This window comes from Chanodichthys erythropterus, chromosome 18 (genome assembly GCF_024489055.1).
Source record: "Chanodichthys erythropterus isolate Z2021 chromosome 18, ASM2448905v1, whole genome shotgun sequence".
NCBI lineage: Eukaryota > Metazoa > Chordata > Actinopteri > Cypriniformes > Xenocyprididae > Chanodichthys > Chanodichthys erythropterus.
The window spans coordinates 3,592,423-3,610,599 of NC_090238.1; the positions used below are offsets into that span (position 1 = coordinate 3,592,423).

At 40.6% G+C, this 18,177-nt stretch overlaps 1 protein-coding gene across 7 annotated transcripts in view; it reads right to left on the reverse strand.

The window, feature by feature from the left end:
* Positions 1 to 18,177, reverse strand: part of LOC137007107 (NACHT, LRR and PYD domains-containing protein 12-like) — a 301,858-nt gene that overhangs the window by 16,432 nt on the left and 267,249 nt on the right. For 4 of the 7 annotated variants that reach the window (XM_067368417.1, XM_067368414.1, XM_067368416.1 and 1 more), the window contains exons 5-7: positions 13,913 to 14,086; positions 12,602 to 12,775; positions 7,340 to 7,513 (exon numbers count right to left, since the gene is read on the reverse strand). In XM_067368417.1, coding sequence (XP_067224518.1) covers positions 7,340 to 7,513; positions 12,602 to 12,775; positions 13,913 to 14,086 — 522 coding nt within the window. Of the gene's footprint in view, positions 1 to 6,684; positions 6,806 to 7,339; positions 7,514 to 12,601; positions 12,776 to 13,912; positions 14,087 to 18,177 lie in introns of those variants that run through there. The other 3 variants (XM_067368420.1, XM_067368419.1, XM_067368421.1) reach the window with 3 other exon arrangements.

Genomic DNA, 18,177 nt, shown 5'->3' on the forward strand with positions numbered 1-18,177 from the left:
AGAGCCAACTGTATAACAGACGGTCTAACCTACGTAAATTCGCACCGGGGGAAAAAGTGCTTGTATTGCTCCCTACTTCCAGTTCGAAATTACTTGCAAAGTGGCAAGGACCCTTTGAGGTCACACGGCAAGTCGGCGAGCTCGATTACGAGGTGGTACGGTCCGACAGGAGGGGGGCACGTCAAATCTATCACCTCAACCTACTAAAAAAATGGAATGAGGCAGAATCAGTGATGCTGGCGACGGTGATTAGTGGGGAGGATGATCTCGGTCCAGAGGCGAATGTAAAAACTCAATCTCTCGCTCTGGTCCCGGGGGGAGATCACCTCTCGCCCTCCCAGCTCACTGATTTATCCAAATTGCAAAAGGAATTTGCAGACGTGTTCTCTCCCCTGCCGGGGCGTACGAACCTTATTCAGCACCATGTCGAGACGGAGCCGGGCGTGGTGGTTCGCAGCCGGCCGTATAGGTTACCTGAACACAAAAAAAAGGTAGTTCAGGACGAATTAGAGGCAATGCTGAAAATGGGAGTAATAGAAGAGTCCAGCAGTAACTGGGCGAGTCCGATAGTTTTGGTCCCTAAGACCGACGGCTCGGTTCGTTTCTGTGTGGATTATCGCAGGGTGAATGCAGTGTCGAAATTCGACGCGTATCCAATGCCGCGGGTGGACGAATTGCTTGACCGGCTAGGTGCGGCTCGATTTTATTCGACACTGGACTTAACGAAAGGGTACTGGCAGATCCCCTTGTCGCCTTTATCCAAAGAAAAGACAGCTTTCACGACGCCGTTCGGATTACACCAATTCGTTACGCTTCCGTTCGGGCTGTTCGGGGCACCGGCTACCTTTCAGCGACTCATGGATAAGATTCTCCGGCCCCATGCTGCGTATGCGGCTGCCTATCTAGATGATATTATTATCTATAGTAACGATTGGCAGCGGCATATGCAGCATGTGAGGGCCGTCCTGAGATCGCTGAGAGGGGCTGGGCTCACGGCCAACCCGAAGAAGTGTGCAATTGGGCGCGTGGAGGTAAAGTATCTGGGCTTCCACTTGGGGCATGGGCAGGTGCGTCCCCAAATTGACAAGACGGCAGCGATTGCGACCTGTCCACGCCCCAAGACCAAAAAGGAGGTTAGACAGTTCCTCGGGCTGGCGGGATACTACAGAAGGTTTGTACCTAACTATTCGGCCCTCACCAGCTCGTTGACTGATCTAACTAAAAAGGATGCTCCAGATACGGTCCAGTGGACGGAGCTGTGCCAGCAGGCCTTCACCCAAGTAAAGGCTGCTCTGTGTGGCGGGCCACTACTTCACTCTCCTGACTTTTCTCTCCCCTTTCTATTGCAGACTGACGCGTCGGACAGAGGGCTGGGTGCTGTCCTGTCCCAGGAGATAGAGGGTGAGGAGCGGCCGGTACTGTACATTAGCCGTAAGCTCTCTAAGAGAGAAGCTAAGTACAGTACCGTAGAAAAAGAGTGTCTGGCTATCAGGTGGGCCGTCCTCACCCTCCGCTATTATCTCCTGGGACGGGAATTCACTCTCTGTTCGGACCATGCTCCCCTGCAGTGGCTCCACCGCATGAAGGATACCAACGCGCGGATCACTCGTTGGTATCTGGCTCTACAGCCTTTTAAGTTCAAGGTGGTCCACAGGCCGGGTGTTCGGATGGCTGTGGCCGATTTCCTCTCCAGAAATGGGGGGGGGGGGCTGCAGGCCGGACGGCTCCCCGGCCTGAGTCGGGCGGTGGGGGTATGTGGCGAGGGGGGCGTGGTTCAGCGAGGTCTGCAACCGGAGAGAATGGCGGGAGACGCGTGGTAAGTGAGTGGCTTGAATACAAATCACGAACACCTGTTTCTCATTGCAGTGATTGGCGCGGAGACAGGACAAAACGCCGTGAGAAGCAGGAGTGTGTGAGAGAGAGGGGAACTGTTGACTGAGTCGAGTCGAGGTTCGTGGAGTGAAGCCCTTGTGGATAGTGTAAGCCCAACGTGGAGTGAAGCCCTTGTGGATAGTGTATACCGAACCTGGAGTGAAGCCCTTTGTGGATTGTTTATTTTCGTTGTTGTGCGTTGCACAGTCCTTCTGTTTGACATTCAATAAAGACTCAGTCACCAGTTGTTCGTCGTCCCTGACCACTTCCTTCCCCACTACGAACTTAAGTTTACTACACACAGTATCTGTATTTCAATTTTAATACTTATACATGATAACTGCTCTCTCTGGGCCAGCAGCAGTGCCAATGCAGAGCCAATGCAGAATTTAATGTTTGCTGTGATCGTACTTTAAACATTGTCATTTAGGAATAAGATTACTTGGGTGTTTAAATCAAGATTGCAAACTTTTAATGGTTTATTGTGCAGCACTTCCAATTTCTGTAAAAAAAAATAAATAAAAAAAAAAATACTACTAATAATGTAATATTTACAAGTTAACCTATCACTTACTTTTTACTTCCATGGTCAACTGCTCCTTCAGCTTGTCATCAACCAATACATCGTGCTCTATCCAAATAAACCCAAAGGCTGGATCAAGAACAGCTGCTTTGACATAAACAGGATCAGAGAATGGCAGGATTCCTTCATTGGTCTCTGGCTGAGACATTTTTACATTGACAAAGATGCCTTTGAATCTTCTTTGCAGTGATCTTTGAAGACTGTGGATTAGGTTGACCAAGTATTGTGTTCCTTCTTTCTGGTTTTCCAAGTGATGGTTGAGGGAGAGAACACAGGGAATCACAGCACTTATGGTTACAACTTTCTCTCCCTGAGTGAGATCAGTGGCATCAGCAAAGGGCTTCAGAATGCTGACCAGTTCTTTAATCTGAGCCCACTCTCTTAGAGTGAAAATAGTCTCTCTGTGCCCTCTAACATCCAAGACCTTGCTCAAAGTTTGGTAGTCACAGCTAAGCAAGGACTTCAGCTGTCGGAAAGTCGAATTCCATCGAGTAACAACAGAAGCAGGGACTCCACGTTGGCCAAATTATTTCTCAAATTCCTCCTTAAAAGAAGTACTTGTGTGGAGCAGAGAACTGATCCGCGACGCTTTGGCCAGAGCCGAACTGACAGCCCTGGTCTCTTTAAGACCATCACCAACAACCAATTGTAGTGTGTGTGCAAAGCACTGTAGTCTATGCTGACTTTTGGAGGTCAATGTCTCATTCAGCCTCTCCTCCTCATCCACTGGAAGGGCATTCCAAAGTTCTGCATCATCAAGGCAGTCATCATCATCCTCATCTGCTTCAGCTGAACTAGGAAAACATGTGGTGAATGCCTTTTTCATATTTGGTGCATTGTCACAAATTATATGATCAATCTTTTGTTTGATTTTATACTGATCACATATTTGTTCAAATTCTTCACAAATTCTCTCTCCCGTATGTGACCCCTTGAACCGGTTGCAAGCTAGTAAATGAGATTTCAACATTATAACATCTGCTGCAGTGTTCATCCAGTGAGCGGTGACGCCAAGGAAGCCTCTCATTCTTCTGTCTGACCAGATGTCCACAGTGACAGACAGATTTTCAACTGTGGCCATTTCACTTATTAGTTTTGATTGTCTCTCAGACACCACAGTGTCAAGTCTTGAGGTGATGGTTCTGCGGCTCACTGCAGTATATTTTGTGTCCATAACGGAGAGAAAGTGAATGAAGTGCTTGTTGTCAGTGATAGACAGGGGCATGTTGCAATTAATGATCAGATCAGATATTATTGCTTCTGTAATGGCTTTTTGTCGAGGGTGGTTGACTGGATATGTAGTAGTCTGGGGCACAATGAACTGTGACAAGGATGGCTGCTGTAGATCGCTGCAGTGTATCTTGGATTTGAGATATTCATCATATCTGCATGGATTAAAAAAAAAAACAATTAGGGAAAACTGTAAACATTAACTGTAAACATTAAAACAAATGTATTTTCGTATGCACAAACATTATTTAATTTTTTTTTAAATACTGTAATTTAAGGAAAATCAATTGTACATATAAATTAATTTAAGTGATGATCATTTACTGATGTATGCAAGTAAAGTTTGGTTCCAGCAGTCACACATTTTCATATGTTTACATAGACACAGAAATGTAAATACTTGTATGTAAGTTACTGATAGAATGTAAAACGTAAGCATGTATAAGGGCTAATAATAACCTTATAAACTAATTATTGTGACTGAAAAACTGCCTAATATGTAATTACGCTGTAATTATTCTTGTCTGTATGACCAAAAAAAAAAAAAACTCTTAGAAATTTTTAGGTGCTAGTGATCACATCGGCGCCTCCATGTTAGCCTGTCATGCAGTATGGTATAAGCGCAATGCTTTTTAGTTTCCACACGCAGTCCACACAAACACTTGAAAATGCGCACATTTAATACAGACATTATAGCCTACATGTAATATAGAGCGGCCCGCTCACTTTAAGATGCCCATCAACATTAAAATTCAGGCTACGCCACTGTTATAGCCAAATTCCCCAATAAATCTACGTTATTTACGAGTATTTATCAGTAATGATAATGGTCACATTTCTAATAAAAAAAAACATAATATGCAACCAAGGCCAAATTATGACAAACAGAAAATATTAATTCATTAGATTAGCAATAGTGAAACTGACTATAAAGAGATGACTTTCTTACCTTTCCTTGTGGTTCTTGAAATGTCGAATGAAATTTGACGTTGTGGTTGTCGTGTCGGATATTCTTGCGTTGCATATTTTGCATCTGGCAAATCTTTTTTTATTGGCACGGTCCAGTTCAAAGTCCTTATAGCCAAACGAGACTATTTGTGGAGCTCGACTACTGTCTGCCATGTTTGGCGCGGTTTGAATTGTGCAGCGTTAAAGGCACAGACGCTGATTAGTGGTGCTGACGTCACAATAATTATTTTTTTAAATGAATTTTATTGCTGTTTGTTTATTATAAGTTCAAGTCATTCGAGTCTTTCACTTCAAGTCAAGTCAAGTCTCAAGTAACTTGTTCTCAAGTCAAAGTCAAGTCAAGTCATTTTCATACTTCAATCAAGCAAGTCGCAAGTCCTGAAAATTGTGACTCGAGTCAGACTCGAGTCAAGTCATGTGACTCGAGTCCCCCACCTCTGTTAATTGCTATGGTAGCGCAGGTTGTTTACACATTTAACTTGTGGCCACGAGAAAAATATATAGTTCCCTCACCATATGATCTCGAGGCCACGACTTTACATCACGGGACCACGACATAAGGATGTCATTACCTCGACAAAACGATCTCGTGGCCACGAGTTACTATCACGTTCCCACAAATTAATATCTTGTGGCCACGACAAAACTAAGTGAACCGAACATGTCCCCTCCTGGTCACCGTACATAAAACCTAATTCTGTATGATTTATGAATAAGCTTGTTTCATAATGGGGACTTTACAGTTTTTGCCTATTGCTTGAACACTATAGACGCATGCTTAGACCAAAGTTACAAAACTTGAAGCTTTTGTTACTATACCTTAAACACAGTGTAACCTTACCTTAAACAAAAGCGCTGCTCCTGCACACTACACACTATTTCATTCATAAGACATTTCTTTCATAAATGAAAGAAGCTCCAGAAGACATGGATGGCCCCTTACACGGCCAGAAACCCTTCTTCTGCCTCCTCCGCTCTCACTAACCTCGATAGTGGGGCTGCCAAGGGGTACGTGGAGATTCCACAGGCAGAACATGCGATTGCGGTGCACTTGTGCCCGCAGTCCGCGGCCACCTGGCTGAACCGTCCGCGTCTCCCGTCCAAGGCCAGTAAGACCACGGCCGCTCTCGCTTTGGTTGGACCTGGCTGAGATGAAGGAGGTCGACAAGGCTCGCTTTCTCTACGCCCCCATCTCCCAGGCCAGCCTCTTCGGCGACACTGTCGAGGACTTCGCTCAGCAGTTCTCAGCAGTGCAAAAGCAGACGGAGCCCATCAAACACATCCTGCCCCGGCGTGATGATGCCACCCATCCGCCACGAGCTGCGCCTCCGTCTGCTCCTCGCCGAGGGCGTCCTCCTGCGGTTCAGGCTCCGGTGAGGTCGGGTTCGTCCCACCCTCCCCCAGCCACACGCAGGAAAGCGACGCCCCCTGCCCAGGCCGCCAAGCCTTCTTCTAAGAAGAAGAAGGCTAAAAAGCAGCCCTGAGACAGGAGACCCAGTGGTGAAGGAGGTTGCTCGACAGGAGACGGTGACCGCACCACTCCTTCCCCCGGAAGAGTGTTCCTTTGTTCCGCCGCTGGCCCAAGGGTCAGCGGTACCCAAAAAACAAAGAAAGAGCAATTTCCAAAACCCCTGGGTCATATAAGAGGGTCTGTGCTGAGGGTGAGCGAGTTTCTGCTCCCTCTCTCTCAGCCATTCATTCCTTCGCCATGGGCAGGGTCTTGGCGCCCCGGGGACGCAGAGCCTCCCCACGTCACCCTGCCCACTCGGAGCCATGTGAGTGGACTCCACCCGAGTTGGGCCACAGTGCTCCATGCTGCCACCCCGTGGGTACTTCTGTTGTCCGAATGGTTCCACTCGTACGGAGCTTGGGGGCGTGGCTACGTCTTCCCAACCCGTCCCGTTGGCTCATTCGGACAATCAGACTCGGCTATGCGATTCAGTTCACCAGTCCCCCCAGGTTCAGCGGCGCTCTGTTCATCTCTGTGACAGGTTCCAACGCCTCTGTCCTGTGGGCGGAGATTGCGGTTGTTTTGGCGAAGGACGCAATAGAGCCTGTCCCTCCAGCCGAGATGAAGTCTGGGTTTTACAGCCCTTATTTCATAGTACCCAAGAAAGGCGGGGGGTCACGACCAATCCTGGACCTGCGTGTCTTGAATCGGGCCCATAAAAAATAAATGTTGCTTTGGTAAGTAGACGAAACTTCTTTTAAAAACATTAAAAATCTTAGTGGTTCCAAACTTTTGGACTGTACTGTATATATAAACACATACACATACATGTATATATTTAAGAAATATTTACATGTATATAATTTAAATTATATATATATATATATATATATATAGATATATATATATATATATATATATATATATTTAATAGTTTTTATATATATATATAGATATATATATATATATATAAATAAAAAAACAAATATACACACTACACACACATATTATATAAACAAACTTTTATTTTGGATGAGATTAATCACGATTAATTGGCTACCAGGTTGAAAAAAAAAATCATTTTTGAGTGAACTAGCCCTTTAAATTGATGAATGTTAATTTGAATGAATGAATGTAATAATATGTTTCCTTGCATTTTATTCCATTTTAATTGAATTATTGAAATTGCAAAATTCACAGTGACAGTTTCATATGAGAGTCACGTATGATCTTACTGTAGCTTCTCCAGTTTACAGTGAGGATTCTCCAGTACAGCAGAAATCATCTTCACTCCCGAGTCTCCTAGATTATTCCTAGACAGATTTAGATATCTCAGGTGTGAGGGGTTTGATCTCAGAGCTGAAGCCAGAGCAGCACAACCTTCATCTGTGACACCACAATCATTCAACCTGTAGAGAACAATGACACACTCTTCACTCTCTCAGAAGCCCATATATGTTTTAAAGATAACTAATAAAGCATCTATGTATGATATAATGTAGATAATATTCATCTTATCATGTTTACACTAAGTGTTATAGATGGAGACAGACAATATAATGTGAATTTAATGAGATTCCGGTAACGCTTTAGATTACAGCCCGGAAAGTAATAACAACAAAAAAACAAATTTACAGCATAACTTTCGATAATTATAGTGTAACTATACAGTAAATACGTGTAAGTATAGGGAAACAGTATTTAAAGTCTTGGGAATAAAGGGGTAACAACCAGGAAAATAACAAATTATTTATACTGTAAATATTTTATAACTAAGGGGTACTTACACTGTTATGATAGAAATCAATCTTACGTTTGGGAGCAATTAAGTGAGAAAGTGCACTGATTAAGTTGTTTCAAGGCAAGTAGAAAGAACTATTGCAATCTTTTTTAATACATGGGGAAATATGCTTCTGTTTCAGGTAGTTACAGGGTACATATGACATTACAGGCCGTAAATTAAAGTGGAGCTTGTTACCTTCTTATTTCATGTAGTTACAGGGTAAGTAATAATAATAAAAAAAACAAAACAAAAAAAAAAACGCAAACAGTCATATCACTAGGAAACCTTTATTTGAAAAACAACTTATTTCAAAACAGATTTAAAGTTACAACACTTCTTATTCATTTCTCTTGCTTGGCTACCTCCTCCTCTTGTTCCTCTTTCTTTCTAGCGATGAATCTTAAAGAGGGAATCCTATTTGCTATTCTGTATTAAAAGAAAATACTGTAAATTCAAATAGTATTCCTTAAAATAAAAACACTAGTATGTTTACTTGATTTTAACCAAAATGTTGACTTTACTACACATTTGTAATTGTTGCTGAAATTTTAGAACAGATAGTTCCCATAACTAATGTAATTTGAGTAAAATTACAAAATATTTTCAAGACATGCCAAGACATCCCTCCACACAGTGCAGAATTACACGGACTGAGGATTTAACATTATGTTTGCAGAGTGGATCTACTTTGGTGTAATAAAAGTAAAAGCTATTCTTGCTGTCTATTAATGGCTTATTTACTCAGAAAACCCAAGTTAAGATTATTAGTTTGATGTTGATTTTCCTAAAAATTTTTTTTTTTTTTTTTTTTTTAACTTACCATGATGGTGATTCATGTTCCCTTTGGCTGGGCACTTGGAACTTTGTTAAAGATTGTATAATTCTCTCCATTTTGGTGCAGTCATGCATCAAGAAATCATTGTTTGTGGATTCAAAGGAAGAGAAGTAATAAAAAAATAACTTTTAAGAGATGATCTGATTTCTAACTGAATGTTGTTTAGTTAGATGTTTAATTTTCGTATTCAGTAGTAATGTTTTAAAATGTTTGTGCTAACACTATGTTATCAACATCTTGTTAAACTTTTAATTGAGTATCTGTAACAGTAGCTAATAGCTGACCACGCTTGAGCCACACACAGATCTCAACATTCAGCATGCAAACCACAACAATGGTGACAATAAAATTTTATTTAAAGTAAATTAAGTACTCTCTACAGTTCTTCTTTTAATTAGCAGTACTCTCGTGTAAGTGAACTATACTAACAAAACTTTTGTCAGTACAACATACTATTCTTCTTTCACTTTGCTTGAAGAAAAAATGGCAGATTAAAGCCATGTTGAGAATAATAGTATTTAAGATGTTTGCAGAACACAATATAACACTGTTAGTTAAATGGAATTTCTCGTGTAATCTTACTATTAAATCTTAAGTAAGATTAGTAAATATTCTAGAGTATGTTAACTAGAATTGACATTAAACTAACTTGATATTTATTACTTAATTTACTTGGGAAGAGTTAGATTTCTTTACTTTTAATAGATTATTAACTTAACTTCAGTTTTCCCTTTAAGCAATCGGTTTCCAAACTTTTTTTAAGTAAACTGAACTTGTTAGAATTTACAGTGTAGCCTACACCCGGAAATGGGCTTGTTTACTCATCTTTTACCCTCATGCCATTTGAGATGTACGACTTTCCTTCTTAAGATGAACACAAAAAGGTTTTTCGGAAAAAAATAAATCATGTGGGAACGCAATCATCTGCAAACTCATGTGTTCCTAAAAGTCGAAGCATCAAACAGCACAAACAGTAATAACTACAGTAATCCATACGACCCCAATGGATGAATCGATGTCTTCTGTAGTGAAACGATACGTAATTGTAAGAAAAATACCAAATATTTTAATATTTTTAAAACTTTTGACCAACTGTCTTCTGCATGTGCATGCAAGGGTTGAGAGTTCATGCATGACATAACTTGAAGTGTGACGTAAGCATGCCGAGAAACTCGTCGGACAAGGGGTTTCAAGATGGCGCCCTAAATACATGATGTAAGGAGAACCGCTGAATTTAAAGTGTTATATTAAAGTAAAGCGACAGTTTAATCATCACATAGTCAAAGAGTGTTGGCTATTAATTGTCTAAACAACTTCTGGATTACTAAATGGCGACCTTTGATCGTAAAAGGGAGAGAAATCAAACAAAAACGTCATCAAGTCTAAATCAACCATCACGTCAGATGTTAGTAAGGAGGAAAATGTCCATGACTATATATCGGCCGAGAAAGATTTTACCCCTATACCTGTCACCCCCAGCAAATCACCTGTGCCAAAGAAAGGTAAATCTGATCAGTTACCTACCTCAGTCGCGGTAATGGAGACTTCTGACATAGTGCTACAACTCTCGCAACTCATTAACTCCAGATCCGATGCGCTGGAGAAACTGATCTCTGATAATACCCTGCGAATTGAGGGTCTCAAGAAAACCATTGACTTTGCGTGTGCTGAGATAAAGGACGTTAAGGAGAAATCTGCAATTCTTGAGAAGCGCATCACTAACGATGAGGCACGCCTGGGCTCAGCTGAGTTGAGCATAGCAGAGTTGGAGAGTTATTCACGTAGATGGAATCTCTGCTTATTCGGAGTACCAGAGGCAGATTAACAAGATGTGCAACAAGAAGCTATCTGCATATGTCAAGCTGTCCTGTCCTGCCAGAGAAGGCCAAACTCCCTAGTTTCATTGACAGAGACAGGCACGCACAGCGCTTTATATCACAAATATGCAGTGTTTTCAACCACATAATGTTTATTTTAGGTTTCGGTCATTTAAATGCACTTGAATACAAACAAAACGATACATGTAGAGTTATTAAAATACACAATGATGTCTATAGAAGCGGCAATAACAATCCTTTATAATTAGATGACACGTTTTACTCATATCAGATACACAATGTGTAATAGCTTTTAAGTTTTTCCCCAGTTCAGCGGCTCAATTACTTTCATGTATTTCAGGAGAAGTAGGTGAATTCATGTGTTGTAAATCCAACCGATTCGATTCTCTGTGCGGCACAAACTAACATGGCAGCGCCCATCGCGAGAAGCTTAACTAACACGATCGTTATAAAGGTGCTTAAACAGCAAAACATCCACTTGCACATATTTGACAATCGCAATATCACATATTTCACGCTATAGTTAACAAATAGATTTACAATCTCTTTATGAACTCTTTTAGTTTTGTAGCTGTCTATGGAGGGACAGAAATTGCTTAGATTTCATTAAAAATGTTTTCAAATATATAAAGAGTCTTATTATCCTAACGTTACAGGAGATCGATTGCTGTAATTAGAGTATGCTATCATTAGTTTTGTCCTGCTAATTATTATTTTATACCCATAAAAATAATAAGTAACTGCCAGATAACGATCACCTGCTTTTTCCCGACATGGTTAACATTAGGTGTGTTATCTTAACTAATAACATTTATTAATTAGCTTATAACTCCCACATTTGATGTTACAGAAAAAAAGTTCAGTGATCCGTCAGATCCTGTAGGTCGGTTAGTACAGTTTACTGCTGAACAACTCATTTTGTTGGTGTTAATTAACAAATAAATCGAAAATTAACAGTTAGTTAATACATCTTCAATCTCCCCTCGAAGCTCCGACAGTCCTCAGACAACCTGTCAATCAACTTCGAATCATGACGACACGCCCGTTTTTATAGCATCAAATTGCTAGCTAAAATCTAAATCATCACAAAAATGAACAATTGAATATATATCAGTGTGATAACAACTACCTTAAATGACCAAAACCATCTTTCAGAAAGTTTTATTTGAAGCAGAATTTATTTTTAAGTTTTCACTGAAGTCTCATTCGACTGCATTGAGAGGGCGGGGTTTATGACCTGTACTGCATCCAGCCTCCAGGGGGCGATCAAAGAGCCCGTGGCTTCACTTTTCAGAACGAATGAGACACACCCGGTTAAACCTGTAAAAAAGTTCAACTTTCTCCAGTTTTCTCCTACAATTAAAATAAATGGACTGTGTTAATACTGACTGAATGTGTTTTTCAGTGTGACTATCAGTACGAGAGCAACACGACGCATGTGTGTTGTTGATGCGAGACCAGATGACATTCCAGGAAATCTCTTAACATGAACAATTCTTCCAGAGATCACTATAACATGCAGATAGAAACGTTTTGGAGACAATAAACACATGATTGCAACAATATATGGTTTATCTAGAGCTGTTCAACGATTAATCACGATTAATCTCATCCAAAAGAAAAGTTAGTGTACATAATATGTGTGTACTGTGTATATTTATTTTGTATATTTAAACACATACACATACATGTATATATTTAAAAAAATTGTTTACATGTATATAATTTAAATTATATATGTATATATTTTTATATTGTTCTTAAATATATACATGTATATATATACAAATACAAAACAAATATACACACTACACACACATATTATCTAAACAATCTTTTATTTTGGATGAGATTAATAATTGGCTACCATGTTGAAAAAATATATATTTTTGACTGAACTAACCCTTTAAATTGATGAATGGTAATTTGAATGAATTAATGTAATAATAGGTTTCCTTGCATTTTATTCCATTTTAATTGAATTACTGAAATTGCAAAATTCACAGTGGCAGTTTCATATGAGAGTCACGTATGATCTTACTGTAGCTTCTCCAGTTTACAGTGAGGATTCTCCAGTCCAGCAGAAATAATCTTCACTCTTGAGTCTCCTAGTTTATTCCCAGACAGATCCAGTTTTCTCAGGTGTGAGGGGTTTGATCTCAGAGCTGAAGCCAGAGCAGCGCAACCTTCATCTGTGACACCACAATATCTCAACCTGTAGAAAACAATGACACACTGTTCACTCTCTCAGAAGCCAATATATGTTTTAAAGATAACTAATAAAGCATCTCTGTATGACATAATGTAGCTAATATTACAATAAATTAATTACAACAAATTGACAGCATAACTTTCAATAATTATAGTGTAACTATAGGGTAAGTATGTGTAAGTATAGGGGAACAGTATTTAAAGTCTTGGGAATAAAGGGGTAACAACCAGGAAAATAACAAATTATTTATACTATAAATATTTTATAACTAAGGGGTACGTACACTGTTATGATAGACAACAATCTTACGTTTGGGAGCAATTAAGTGAGAAAGTGCACCGAGAAACAACAACAACAACAACAAAAAAAGGTCAAACTTGTTACATTCTCTCAGGACTTTAGAATTTGAAATGAAAAATTGATTTTAAAAAAAAAATAATAAGTGTTGTAAACCTGTTTTTAATAAAGTTGTTTTTCAAATAAAGGTTTCGGGGTCAGTGATATCAGATTGTTTGCATTTTTTTAATTACTTATCTTGTAACTACATGAAATAAGAGGGTAACAAGCTCCACTTTAATTTACGGCCCGTAATGTCATATTTACCCTGTGACTACATGAAACAAAAGCATATTTCCCCATGTATTAAAAAAGATTGCAATAGTTCTTTCTACTTGCCTTGAAACAACTTAAACAGTGTACTTTCTCGCTAAATTGCTCCTAAACATAAGATTGTTGTCTATCATAACAGTGTAAGTACCCCTTAGTTATAAAATATTTACAGTATAAATCATTTGTTATTTTCCTGGTTGTTACCCCTTTATTCCCAAGACTTTAAATACTGTTCCCCTATACTTACACGTATTTACTGTATAGTTACACTATAATTATTGAAAGTTACGCAGTACTTTCCGGGCTTTAATCTAAAGCATTACCGAGATTCCTCTTCAGTTATCACAAATTGACATTCTTCATTTTGCTTCTTTCTGCACCTCTTTTTTCATCATCATGTTTATTGATAGTTTATATTTGTTTTTGTGCTATTTATTATTTCATTTGTTTAGTTTTGGTCTCACTATGAACTATTTAAAAATATGTCTCTCTGAGCACCAGATCATGTGACTATCAGAGAAATGATCTTACCCCAGATCCTCCAGTTTACAGTGAGGATTCTCCAGTACAGCAGAAATCATCTTCACTCCCGAGTCTCCTAGTTTATTCACAGACAGATCCAGTTTTCTCAGGTGTGAGGGGTTTGATCTCAGAGCTGAAGCCAGAGCAGCACAACCTTCATCTGTGACACCACAATAATCCAACCTGTGGAGAACAATGACACACTCTTCACTCTCTCAGATCAAAACTTACAGGGCCACATTTCCCAAAAGCATCATAAACCTTGTAGAAACAATTGTATGAATCATCCTAAAATTACAGTCCATTTCCCAAAACCAGGAGTGTGTTTGTGTAAATGTAATTAGGGAAGCGCGGGACACAAACTAGCGTTGGGTTAATTATAACACACATGGTTTAAATACTTCCACACATGATGAAAATTAGCATATTTACTAGATGCCATATTGGCAAAATATAGAGAAAAAAATTGTCCAAAATTCAGAAATCTTTGGAAGATATCACTGAACATTTATTTAACAATAGCAAATTTAAGTGTTCATTTTTCATCTATATATTTGTTTTTATTTAAAATGAGACAAATCTGATATTATTTTAATCTCCTATCTGTTAGTTCCCTTTCGAGGGAACTCGCGCTGCGTCCAATAGGAACGCTTTGGGAGCGCCTCTAGCGTGATAGCGTCTGATGCACGACTGTCAACTAGTCCAATGGCGAGAGTGAACGTCACAGGCGGTTGACGTCACGACCAGGAAAGGATAAATACACATCCGGTGCAACCGGCTTCAGCTTTTCTGCCTCAGCAAAAGCGCTCTATGTGAAACTGTCGTTGTCTATTTATTGTTGTCTGTCCCGTTATCATACAGCACAATATATATCAGTTATGGCGAACACACCTGCATTTAAACCGTGTGCTCCTCCCTGCCCTCGTTTTCTCTCGGGTGGGGATACACACGATTTGTGCGTTAAGTGTTTGGGAGCGGAGCATGCTCTTTCAGCCTTCGAGGGGGCTGAATGCGAGCATTGTGAAAAACTTCCCCTGAAAACGCTCCGCTCCCGCCTCGCACTTTTCGAGGAAAGTGCGCAGGCAAGCGTTCCCCACGGCTCTGGACCCGCTGCTGCTGAGGCAGCGTGGAGAAAGATGTCGTGGGGCTCGCAGATGGATCTGTCAGCGGGGCTTGAGACGAGCATGAGTGCTTTTTCTCAGCCTTCACCTGGCAGATCCCGCGCCCCCTCTCTGGTGTCGGAAGCCCGCCCCGCGGCTTCTTCCGCCCAGGGACAGGGCTCGTCGCATCAGCACTCTAGTTCTGAGGAATTAGACGTGCTGAGCGTCGATTAAGTTCCTGACACTTAAGACTGTCTTCCTTCTCGCCGTATCATCCCTTAAAAGAGTAAGAGACCTTCAGGCCCTTTCAGTGTCCACGACCTGTCTTGAGTTTGCTCCGGGGATGGTCAAAGCCTTCCTTTACCCCAAACCTGGATATATTCCGAAGGTTTTGACTAATGTTCCAAGGCCTATTGTGCTGCAAGCCTTTTATCCTCCTCCATTCATTACACCAGACCAGGAGAAGTCGAATCTGCTGTGTCCAGTGCGAGCATTGGACACATATGTCCACAGAACTGCCCTGTGGAGGAAAGCAGATCAGTTATTTGTGTGTTTTGGACCACATAACAGAGGTCGTCCAGCAACACACGGTAAGCAAGTGGATAGTCGAGGCTATTTCACTTGCTTACGAGGTCTCTGGCCAGCAGTGTCCATTAGCTGTCAGAGCACATTCGACTAGGAGTATGGCGGCCTCCAAGGCCTTAAGAGATCTGCGATGCGGCCGGTTGGTCCTCGCCACTCACCTTTGTAAGGTATTATGACCTTGACCTGGACGCAGCTCCAGGATCATCGGTTTCGCTGTCTTAAGTGTGCCAGAGTTTCACACAGACAGGCATTTGTGATTATGGCGTTTTGGTATATCGATCCCAAAGCGTTCCTATCGGACGCAGCGCGAGTTCCCTCGAAAGGGAACGTCTCAGGTTACGTATGTAACCATAGTTCCCTGAGATAGGGAACGAGACGTCGTGTTTCCATACTCCCTGCATCCCTGTGATCGTTTTGCCTGAAGCCGGTTGCACCGGATGTGCATTTATCCTTTCCTGGTCGTGACGTCACCCGCCCGCGACGTTCACTCTCGCCATTGGACTAGTTGACAGTCGTGCATCAGACGCTATCACGCTGGAGGCGTTCCCAAAGCGTTCCTATCGGACGCAGCTTCTCGTTCCCTATCTCAGGGAACTATGGTTACATACGTAACCTGAGACGTTCTTTAATCTTTCGCTAACTAGCAGAAGACACTAACCAGGTTTAAATTCCAGTTGCACAGATAGGATTCGCTGTAACACTGCGTTACAATGTGACCCGCTATTAGAGCGATGCTATTCTATACAGTTACCAATACAATTGGCAAAATTAACTTTTATGAATGTCTGTTCAGATACCATGGAGAAAAGGTGAATAAAGACTGAGAGGAAGAACCTGAACATTCATAAATATTATTTTAATCAATGTTCAGCATTGGTACTGGCTCGTGTATTTGTCTGGTGTTCAGTGAGAGCTGTGAGTGGAGGGAGGAGAGTGTTGAGTTCAGCTCTGTGTGTTTCTGAATGTGTTTCTTGAGCTGTTTGTCTGTATTGTTTTGATCTAGGCTGTACAGCTGTGTTCTGCAGTGTTCATTGTCAAAATTATTTCAATTTGAATTTCTAAAAAAATGCTTTTATTTTATATGAAAGAAATAATTTTCTATTAATGACAATATTTTAGTTTGTCATGTATATTATTTTGATTAGATCAGATCACATTTTCAGCTGTCATATGGTCATGTTACAATGTGCTCCACCTATGGGGCATGTTGTCATTCCCTTCTTTTGGGGTAAATAAAGAAAAAAGTATACACTGCATTAATGAAACAAAGCCACACATTTGTACCAGACATGTGTGAAATTAATGTGGAACAAAATAAATTTTCTGAACCCTGAGTAGGTTTACACAAACTGAGAAAGTCAAAAAGCGTTAGGTTGTGCCCCGCTCTCCCCTAGTTCACGAGTTCACACTTACAAATAATCAGATATAAAATAGTATGCGTAGTAGTATGCGTATTTGGCGTGCTGTCCGAGGAGAGGGCTCCGAGCTCGGTATTTTGGCCCGAACCCAGATTACCCCCCCCCCCATCCTGGTTAGTATCTGGAAAGTAACCAGTGCAGGTGTGAGGAGACGGGGTGGTGGAGGGATGCTGTCAAACTGTCGAGGAATATGGGTGAGTCGACCGTGTCTAATATATATGCTTTCACTCATGCTGATTGGGTAGATATGTTGATTACTGATTGCTGACAGCTGGCCGAGATGACGTGATGATTACCCAGCTAACCAAAATACGTGACTGTTACGTAACTGCAACGTAATTTGGTGACCAAACTTTCATTGTGGCGGCAACCGGAAAAGTGAAAGGTGCCTATACGTCGCCACAACGTAACTTTGTGACGTTGCCAGTTGGTAACTGCGACGTCGTGGCAACGCTGTGTATCAATAGTTGTGTGTTGGTCATCAGTTGGTAATTATTATATTTATTTATTTTTCTATGGGCGGACTTGCAGTAGTTTAACCTAATTTATGTCCTCATTTGCCCAAACTAATGTAAAGGCTATTCCAACAGCTGTGAACGATGAATGCAGACTCGAAATTAATTCAATTCATTTATTTTGAAAAACACACAGAACATGAACAAAACTCCAAATAAAAATAATGAAATACACTCAAACTATAAATAAAAACATATAGCCTACAGCGAAACATAAAATAAAAGCATTCAAGACGTTTTGCTCTCAGTATCATTAAAAACATATGCTATGCTAACGTAACGTTTTGCTAACATATATTTCAGACGATCAAGGAAATCACAGAGGTAAAAATATTAACAAAAGTACTTAAAGTAGACTGTGGGTAATGTTACTTAACCAATCTGACGCAGTTGTTGAACTTTATTGCTATAAAACTGACGAGAAACACGGAGAAACGTCGACGCTGTCCTCTCCAGCAGCTTGAATGTTTTCCCGGTTGCCATGGCAACTCTAACGGCCACCTGCACTAACGTAAACATAACAATAAAAAAAGGTTTTGCGTCTTTCCAAAGTTAACTTTATGCATTTTTATAAAAGCCATTTATTCATTGTCACCTCGGAAAAATAAATTCTTCTCTCAGAAAAATTAACTTTACACTCTTATCAACATACTGTG